Raw genomic sequence first — 10000 nt, forward strand, 5'->3', positions numbered from 1 at the left:
GACCTACCTGTATTTACTGTTAGTTGTAATATTCCAGAGAATACCTGGACATACCTGGACCTACCTGTATTTACTGTTAGTTGTAATATTCCAGAGAATACCTGGACATACCTGTAACTACCTGTATTTACTGTTAGTTGTAATATTCCAGAGAATACCTGACCATACCTGGACCTACCTGTATTTACTGTTTAGTTGTAATATTCCAGAGAATACCTGACCATACCTGTACCTACCTGTATTTACTGTTTAGTTGTAATATTCCAGAGAATACCTGGACATACCTGGACCTACCTGTATTTACTGTTTAGTTGTAATATTCCAGAGAATACCTGACCATACCTGGACCTACCTGTATTTACTGTTAGTTGTAATATTCCAGAGAATACCTGGACATACCTGTAACTACCTGTATTTACTGTTAGTTGTAATATTCCAGAGAATACCTGACCATACCTGGACCTACCTGTATTTACTGTTTAGTTGTAATATTCCAGAGAATACCTGGACATACCTGTAACTACCTGTATTTACTGTTTAGTTGTAATATTCCAGAGAATACCTGGACATACCTGGACCTACCTGTATTTACTGTTAGTTGTAATATTCCAGAGAATACCTGGACATACCTGTAACTACCTGTATTTACTGTTTAGTTGTAATATTCCAGAGAATACCTGACCATACCTGGACCTACCTGTATTTACTGTTAGTTGTAATATTCCAGAGAATACCTGACCATACCTGGACCTACCTGTATTTACTGTTTAGTTGTAATATTCCAGAGAATACCTGACCATACCTGGACCTACCTGTATTTACTGTTAGTTGTAATATTCCAGAGAATACCTGACCATACCTGGACCTACCTGTATTTACTGTTTAGTTGTAATATTCCATAAATGTTGAATTTGTAAGAAGTGGGTATTCATTTAGTTTAGGCATAGTGGTCCAACCTAATGGAAGGTTAGTTTTAGGGAGCGAGGGTCGGGTTTAGGAGCGAGGGTCGGGTTTAGGAGCGAGGGTTAGGAATGAGGGTTAGGTTTAGGAGCGAGGGTTAGGTTTAGGAGCGAGGGTTAGGTTTAGGAGCGAGGGTTAGGAATGAGGGTCGGGTTTAGGAGCGAGGGTCGGGTTTAGGAGCGAGGGTCGGGTTTAGGAGCGAGGGTCAGGTTTAGGAGCGAGGGTTAGGTTTAGGAGCGAGGGTTAGGTTTAGGAGCGAGGGTTAGGTTTAGGAGCGAGGGTTGGGTTTAGGAGCGAGGGTCAGGTTTAGGAGCGAGGGTTAGGTTTAGCAATGAGGGTTAGGTTTAGGAGCGAGGGTTAGGTTTAGGAGCGAGGGTTAGGTTTAGGAGCGAGGTTAGGTTTAGGAGCGAGGGTCGGGTTTAGGAGCGAGGGTCGGGTTTAGGAGCGAGGGTCGGGTTTAGGAGCGAGGGTCAGGTTTAGCAATGAGGGTTAGGTTTAGGAGCGAGGGTTAGGTTTAGGAGCGAGGGTTAGGTTTAGGAGCGAGGGTTAGGTTTAGGAGCGAGGGTTAGGTTTAGGGAACGAGGGTTAGGTTTAGGGAACGAGGGTTAGGTTTAGGGAACGAGGGTTAGGTTTAGGAGCGAGGGTCAGGTTTAGGAGCGAGGGTCGGGTTTAGGAGCGAGGGTTGGGTTTAGCAATGAGGGTTGGGTTTAGGAGCGAGGGCTAGGTTTAGGAGCGAGGGTTAGGTTTAGGAGCGAGGGTCGGGTTTAGGAGCGAGGGTCGGGTTTAGGAGCGAGGGTCGGGTTTAGGAGCGAGGGTCGGGTTTAGGAGCGAGGGTCAGGTTTAGCAATGAGGGTTAGGTTTAGGAGCGAGGGTTAGGAGCGAGGGTCAGGTTTAGGAGCGAGGGTCGGGTTTAGGAGCGAGGGTCGGGTTTAGGAGCGAGGGTCGGGTTTAGGAGCGAGGGTTAGGTTTAGCAATGAGGGTTAGGTTTAGCAATGAGGGTTAGGAGCGAGGGTTAGGAGCGAGGGTTAGGTTTAGGAGCGAGGGTTAGGTTTAGGGAACGAGGGTTAGGTTTAGGGAACGAGGGTTAGGTTTAGGAGCGAGGGTCGGGTTTAGGAGCGAGGGTCAGGTTTAGGAGCGAGGGTTAGGTTTAGGAGCGAGGGTTAGGTTTAGGAGCGAGGGTTAGGTTTAGGAGCGAGGGTCAGGTTTAGGAGCCGAGGCGAGGGTCGGGTTTAGGAGCGAGGGTCGGGTTTAGGAGCGAGGGTCGGGTTTAGGAGCGAGGGTCGGGTTTAGCAATGAGGGTTAGGTTTAGGAGCGAGGGTTAGGAGCGAGGGTTAGGTTTAGGAGCGAGGGTTAGGTTTAGGAGCGAGGGTTAGGTTTAGGGAACGAGGGTTAGGTTTAGGGAACGAGGGTTAGGTTTAGGGAACGAGGGTTTGGTTTAGGGAACGAGGGTTACGTTTAGGAGCGAGGGTTAGGTTTAGGAGCGAGGGTTAGGTTTGGGAGCGAGGGTTAGGTTTGGGAGCGAGGGTTAGGTTTAGGGAGCGAGGGTTAGGTTTAGGGAGCGAGGGTTAGGTTTAGGGAGCGAGGGTTAGGTTTAGGGAGCGAGGGTTAGGTTTAGGGAGCGAGGGTCGGGTTTAGAAGCGAGGGTCGGGTTTAGAAGCGAGGTCGGGTTTAGGAGCGAGGGTCGGGTTTAGGAGCCGAGGGTCAGGTTTAGGAGCGAGGTTAGGTTTAGCAATGAGGGTTAGGTTTAGGAGCGAGGGTTAGGTTTAGGAGCGAGGGTTAGGTTTAGGAGCGAGGGTTAGGTTTAGGAGCGAGGGTCAGGTTTAGGAGCGAGGGTCGGGTTTGGGAGCGAGGGTCGGGTTTAGGAGCGAGGGGTTAGGTTTAGCAATGAGGGTTAGGTTTAGGAGCGAGGGTTAGGAGCGAGGGTTAGGTTTAGGAGCGAGGGTTAGGTTTAGGGAACGAGGGTTAGGTTTAGGGAACGAGGGTTAGGTTTAGGGAACGAGGGTTAGGTTTAGGGAACGAGGGTTAGGTTTAGGGAACGAGGGTTAGGTTTAGGGAACGAGGGTTTGGTTTAGGGAACGAGGGTTAGGTTTAGGAGCGAGGGTTAGGTTTGGGAGCGAGGGTTGGGTTTAGGGAGCGAGGGTCGGGTTTAGGAGCGAGGGTCGGGTTTAGGAGCGAGGGTCGGGTTTAGGATCCAGGGTCAGGTTTAGGAGCGAGGGTCAGGTTTAGGAGCGAGGGTCGGGTTTAGGAGCGAGGGTCGGGTTTAGGAGCGAGGGTCAGGTTTAGGAGCATTTTCTGATTTAGTTAAATATACACTTCCTGACATTGTAAACTCTCTGCTACTGACTGCGTTTGAAACCAAGGACCTTCTGTACCCTACGAGACTGTGTTAGTGCACTGAGCTAAAGTCCTTCAGGGGGAGGCTTATCATTATGTGGATGTTGTTTACTGAATCCTCTCTTGTACGTACTGTACACACACACACACACACACACACACACACACACACACACACACACACACACACACACACACACACACACACACACACACACACACACACACACCAACTAGAACACAGAGTAGCATGGAAGAACCTGATACTCAATGAGTGAATCTAAACTATGTGTGTGTGTGTGTGTGTGTGTGTGTAATAGGTGTGTGTGTGTGTAATGTGTGTGTGTGTGTAATGGGTGTGTGTAATGGTGTGTGTAATGGGTGTGTGGTTGTGTTGAAAGGCGTGTTGAAACAAGCACAGTCACCAAAACAAACACGCCAAACTTCTTAAGAAACACATTGCTGACGCACTCGGCCACTATGGCACCAAACACCCCTCTCCACCAGAGCCAACGCCCTACACACACACCCATTACACACACACACACACACACACACACACACACACACACACTGAAAGCCTGACAATAACAGTAAATGACCTTTTCATTAGAAGTAAATACATAACGAGCCACTAAACAATGAGGTGTCTGGTCTCAGTGGATGTTACCTGTATGTAGATGTTGTCCCTGGACTCAGGGGCCAGAGAATGGGGTCTATAATAGCATAGATGGACACTAATGAATTAACTGATCTCTCTCTCTCTCATTTCTCCCCCTCTCTCTCTCTTCCTTTGTCTCTCTCCCTCCCATTTCTCCCCCCGTCTCTCTTCCTTTGTCTCTCTCGCTTCCATTTCTCCCCCTCTCTCCCTCTCTTCCTTTGTCTCTCTCCCTCCCATTTCTCCCCCTCTCTCTCTCTCTTCCTCTGTCTCGCTCCCTCCCATTTCTCCCCCCGTCTCTCTTCCTCTGTCTCTCTCTCGCTCCATTTCTCCCCCTCTCTCCCTCTCTTCCTCTGTCTCTCTCTCGCTCCCATTTCTCCCCCCTCTCTCCACCTCTCATCTCTCTTCACTTTCGCCCTCCCACCCCCCCCCCCATCTCTCCCCCCTCTCCATCTCAGACAGGGGTGCCTGTCCCATAGACGGTAGGGGCGTGTCTGCGTGCAGCGTTGCAGACGTAGACGGACCGCTGGGCGTCGTTCGGAGGAGAGGAAGAAGCGGCCGAGCAGAACTGAGAGAACTGTGGAGGAAGGCCGTCCTGCAGCAGATACTACTACTGAGGATGGAGAGAGAAAACAACAATATACAGGGTAATACACAGATACTACTACTGAGGATGGAGAGAGAAAACAACAATATACAGGGTAATACACAGATACTACTACTGAGGATGGAGAGAGAACACAACAATATACAGGGTAATACACAGATACTACTACTGAGGATAGAGAGAGAACACAACAATATACAGGGTAATACACAGATACTACTACTGAGGATGGAGAGAGAACACAACAATATACAGGGTAATACACAGATACTACTACTGAGGATGGAGAGAGAGAACAGCAATATACAGGGTAATACACAGATACTACTACTGAGGATGGAGAGAGAGAACAACAATATACAGGGTAATACACAGATACTACTACTGAGGATGGAGAGAGAGAACACAACAATATACAGGGTAATACACAGATACTACTACTGAGGATGGAGAGAGAGAACAGCAATATACAGGGTAATACACAGATACTACTACTGAGGATGGAGAGAGATAGAACAACAATATACAGGGTAATACACAGATACTACTACTGAGGATGGAGAGAGAGAACAACAATATACAGGGTAATACACAGATACTACTACTGAGGATGGAGAGAGAGAACAGCAATATACAGGGTAATACACAGATACTACTACTGAGGATGGAGAGAGATAGAACAACAATATACAGGGTAATACACAGATACTACTACTGAGGATGGAGAGAGAGAACACAACAATATACAGGGTAATACACAGATACTACTACTGAGGATGGAGAGAGAGAGAACAATATACAGGGTAATACACAGATACTACTACTGAGGATGGAGAGAGAGAACACAACAATATACAGGGTAATACACAGATACTACTACTGCGCAACAGCTGGTTGAGGTTATTTGAGGATATAGACGGAGAATCATGAACCCAATCACCCCTGCTCATCACACACACACACACACACACACACACACACACACGCCCCGGTGAAATTGGCATGTCTAGGGCAACTACAAAGTGATCGTTAATTGTTCTCTATGAATTCAACAGTACATTTGCATAATGAAATGCCTAGAAGGCAGGTGTTGTCATCAGGTGTGTGTGTTGTAGGGTGTGTGTGTGTGTGTGTGTGTGTGTGTGTGTGTGTGTGTGGTCTTACCTGCTGAAGGTAAAGTTCCTCGGAGGTTGTGCTGTTTGTTCCCAGGGGTTACACCCCAACGGCCTTGGGCCGAAACTACGCTATGTTGAATCTCTGAGCCGACGAGGTGAAAGACACATCTGTCGATGTTCCCAAGACGCTGAACCCATAACGGATTCAGGGTCACGGTTAATACTGGCCGACCCCCCCCCCCTTCTCTCTGACCCTGGCCCGTGACCCCCCCTCCTCTCTCAGACCCTGGCCGTGACCCCCTCTCTCTCTCAGACCCTGGCCGTACCCCCCCCCTCTCTCAGACGGTTTCTCAGGAGGAGTTGAGATGTACAGAAAAACAAGTCCCATGTTAACACACACTGGTCCATGTGTGAATTAGAGCAGGAATGAGGAGTATTGTAATGGAAATCATTCTAACCCCTTTAGCCTAAAATAGCCTTACAAATCATTCAAATACAGACGGAAAATATTTACACAACAAGCAACCTAATATCACACAGTCAAACTCTCATTTCATTCAGTAAGTTCACCATTCTGCCATTAAGTCAGTGGGGACCTGGGAAATGTGGAGACATTTTCCTTGTTTTACTGTCCTTGTGGGGACTTTTGAGGAGTTCCAGTATGAGGGAGGGAGGGAGGGAGGGAGGGAGGAAAGGAGAGAGAAGGAGGGAGGGAGAGAGAGAGAGATGGGGGAGGGAGAGAGAGATGGGGGAGGGAGAGAGAGATGGGGAGGGAGAGAGAGATGGGGGAGGGAGAGAGAGAGATGGGGGAGGGAGAGAGAGATGGGGGGAGGGAGAGAGAGATGGGGGAGGGAGAGAGAGATGGGGAGAGAGAGAGAGATGGGGGAGGGAGAGAGAGATGGGGGAGGGAGAGAGAGATGGGGAGGGAGAGAGATGTCTATTTTGGAACTTGTGTAATGTTTACTGTTCATTTTTTTAATAGTTTATTTCACTTCTGTTTATTATCTACTTGACTTGCTTTGGCAATGTTAATGTGGAGGGATGGAGAGAGAGAGGGAGAGATGGAGAGAGGGAGGGTGAGAGGGAGGGTGAAATGGATGGAGAGAGGGAGGGAGAGATGGAGGGAGAGATGGAGGGAGAGATGGAGGGAGAGATGGAGGGAGAGAGATGGAGGGGGAGAGAGATGGAGGGAGAGAGAGAGATGGAGGGAGAGAGATGGAGGGAGAGAGATGGGGAGAGATGGGGAGAGAGAGAGATGGGGAGAGAGATGGAGGGGGAGAGATGGAGGGGAGAGAGATGGAGGGGGAGAGAGATGGAGAGATGGAGGGAGAGAGAGATGGAGATGGAGAGATGGAGGGGGAGAGAGAGATGGAGGGAGAGAGAGATGGAGAGATGGAGGGGGAGAGAGAGATGGAGGGAGAGAGAGATGGAGAGATGGAGGGGAGAGAGATGGAGGGAGAGAGATGGAGGGGGAGAGAGATGGAGGGGGAGAGAGATGGAGGGGAGAGAGATGGAGGGAGAGAGAGATGGAGAGATGGAGGGAGAGAGAGATGGAGGGGAGAGAGATGGAGGGGGAGAGAGAGATGGAGAGATGGAGGGGAGAGAGAGATGGAGGGAGAGAGAGATGGAGAGATGGAGGGGGAGAGAGAGATGGAGGGAGAGAGAGAGATGGAGGGGAGAGAGATGGAGGGGAGAGAGAGATGGAGAGATGGAGGGGAGAGAGAGATGGAGGGAGAGAGAGATGGAGAGATGGAGGGGAGAGAGAGATGGAGGGAGAGAGAGAGATGGAGGGAGAGAGAGATGGAGAGATGGAGGAGAGAGAGATGGAGGGAGAGAGAGATGGAGGGGGAGAGAGAGATGGAGAGATGGAGGGGAGAGAGAGATGGAGGGAGAGAGAGATGGAGAGATGGAGGGGGAGAGAGAGATGGAGGGGAGAGAGAGATGGAGGGGGAGAGAGATGGAGGGGAGAGAGACAGACAGACAGAAGCCGTGTCCTCCTCCTCACTGTTGATCTGTCTGCAGCGTCGGAGAGTAAGCGCTTACGTCTGGACTATGAAGAGATAACTCCATGTCTGAAGGAGGTCACGCTGGTCTGGGAGAGCATGCTGGGAACACAGGCCAGGTCGAAGGTCAAGGTCAACACCGACACCGTCCACGCTGCTGTCGGACAGGGTGATCACACACACGCACGCACACACACACACACACACACACACACACACACACACACTGTTACTGTAGTCTCTCTATAACACACCTCTAATGTTACTGTAGTCTCTATATAACACACCTCTAATGTTACTGTAGACTCTATATAACACACCTCTAATGTTACTGTAGTCTCTATAACACACCTCTAATGTTACTGTAGTCTCTCTATAACACACCTCTAATGTTACTGTAGTCTCTATATAACACACCTCTGTTACTGTAGTCTCTATATAACACACCTCTAATGTTACTGTAGTCTCTATATAACACACCTCTAATGTTACTGTAGTCTCTATAACACACCTCTAATGTTACTGTAGACTCTATATAACACACCTCTAATGTTACTGTAGTCTCTATAACACACCTCTAATGTTACTGTAGTCTCTCTATAACACACCTCTAATGTTACTGTAGTCTCTATATAACACACCTCTGTTACTGTAGTCTCTATATAACACACCTCTAATGTTACTGTAGTCTATATAACACACCTCTAATGTTACTGTAGTCTCTCTATAACACACCTCTAATGTTACTGTAGTCTCTATATAACACACCTCTAATGTTACTGTAGTCTCTATATAACACACCTCTAATGTTACTGTAGTCTATATATAACACACCTCTAATGTTACTGTAGTCTCTCTATAACACACCTCTAATGTTACTGTAGTCTATAACACACCTCTAATGTTACTGTAGTCTCTATATAACACACCTCTAATGTTACTGTAGTCTCTATATAACACACCTCTAATGTTACTGTAGTCTCTATATAACACACCTCTGTTACTGTAGTCTATAACACACCTCTAATGTTACTGTAGTCTCTATATAACACACCTCTAATGTTACTGTAGTCTCTATAACACACCTCTAATGTTACTGTAGTCTCTATATAACACACCTCTAATGTTACCGTAGTCTCTATATAACACACCTCTAATGTTACTGTAGTCTCTATATAACACACCTCTAATGTTACTGTAGTCTCTATATAACACACCTCTAATGTTACTGTAGTCTCTATAACACACCTCTAATGTTACTGTAGTCTCTATATAACACACCTCTAATGTTACTGTAGTCTCTATAACACACCTCTAATGTTACTGTAGTCTCTATATAACACACCTCTAATGTTACTGTAGTCTATATATAACACACCTCTAATGTTACTGTAGTCTCTCTATAACACACCTCTAATGTTACTGTAGTCTATAACACACCTCTAATGTTACTGTAGTCTATATATAACACACCTCTAATGTTACTGTAGTCTCTCTATAACACACCTCTAATGTTACTGTAGTCTCTATAACACACCTCTAATGTTACTGTAGTCTCTATATAACATAACTGATCTATTGTCTCCCCCCTCCTCTCTCCCTCCCCCTCCTCTCTCTCTCCCATTCCTCTCCCTCCCTCCCTCCCTCTCCCTCTCCCTCCTCTCTCTCCCCCTCCCGCTCCCCTCCCTCCCTCTCTCTCTCCCTCTCCCCTCCTCCCTCTCCCTCTCCCCTCCTCCCTCTCCCTCTCCCTCCCCCTCCCTCTCCCTCCTCCCCCCTCCCTCCCTAGGAGTTCCCAGGCAGTACAGAGGAGAGGTGTGGAAGTTCCTATCAGAGCAGTTTCTGTTGAGCCAATCGGTTCCTGTCAGACCTCCAGCCAATAACAGGCCTTATAAAGAACTGCTGAAACAGCTGACCTCGCAACAGCACGCTATCCTGATAGACCTGGGTGAGCCCTACACCCTAAACCCTACACACTACACCCTACACACTACACCCTACACCCAGCACGCCATCCTGATAGACCTGGGTGAGCCCTACACCCTAAACCCTACACCCTAAACCCTACACCCTACACCCTACACCCAGCACGCCATCCTGATAGACCTGGGTGAGCCCTACACCCTAAACCCTACACCCTAAACCCTACACACTACACCCTACACCCTAAACCCTACACACTACACACTACACCCTACACACTACACCCTACACACTACACACAGCACGCCATCCTGATAGACCTGGGTGAGCCCTACACCCTAAACCCTACACCTAAACCCGACACACTACACCCTACACCCTAAACCCGACACACTACACCCTA

The 10000-nt window shown here is 48.2% G+C and overlaps 1 protein-coding gene across 1 annotated transcript in view; it reads left to right on the forward strand.

Moving 5' to 3' along the window:
• The window catches only part of LOC106594277 (TBC1 domain family member 1), an 81546-nt gene that overhangs the window by 49631 nt on the left and 21915 nt on the right, over nt 1–10000 (forward strand). The window contains exons 12-14 of the mRNA XM_045711938.1: nt 4415–4599; nt 7697–7846; nt 9464–9622. Of these exons, the coding sequence (XP_045567894.1) occupies nt 4415–4599; nt 7697–7846; nt 9464–9622 (494 nt within the window). The remainder of the gene's footprint in view (nt 1–4414; nt 4600–7696; nt 7847–9463; nt 9623–10000) is intronic.

Source organism: Salmo salar, unplaced genomic scaffold (assembly GCF_905237065.1).
Source record: "Salmo salar unplaced genomic scaffold, Ssal_v3.1, whole genome shotgun sequence".
Taxonomy (NCBI): Eukaryota; Metazoa; Chordata; class Actinopteri; order Salmoniformes; family Salmonidae; genus Salmo; species Salmo salar.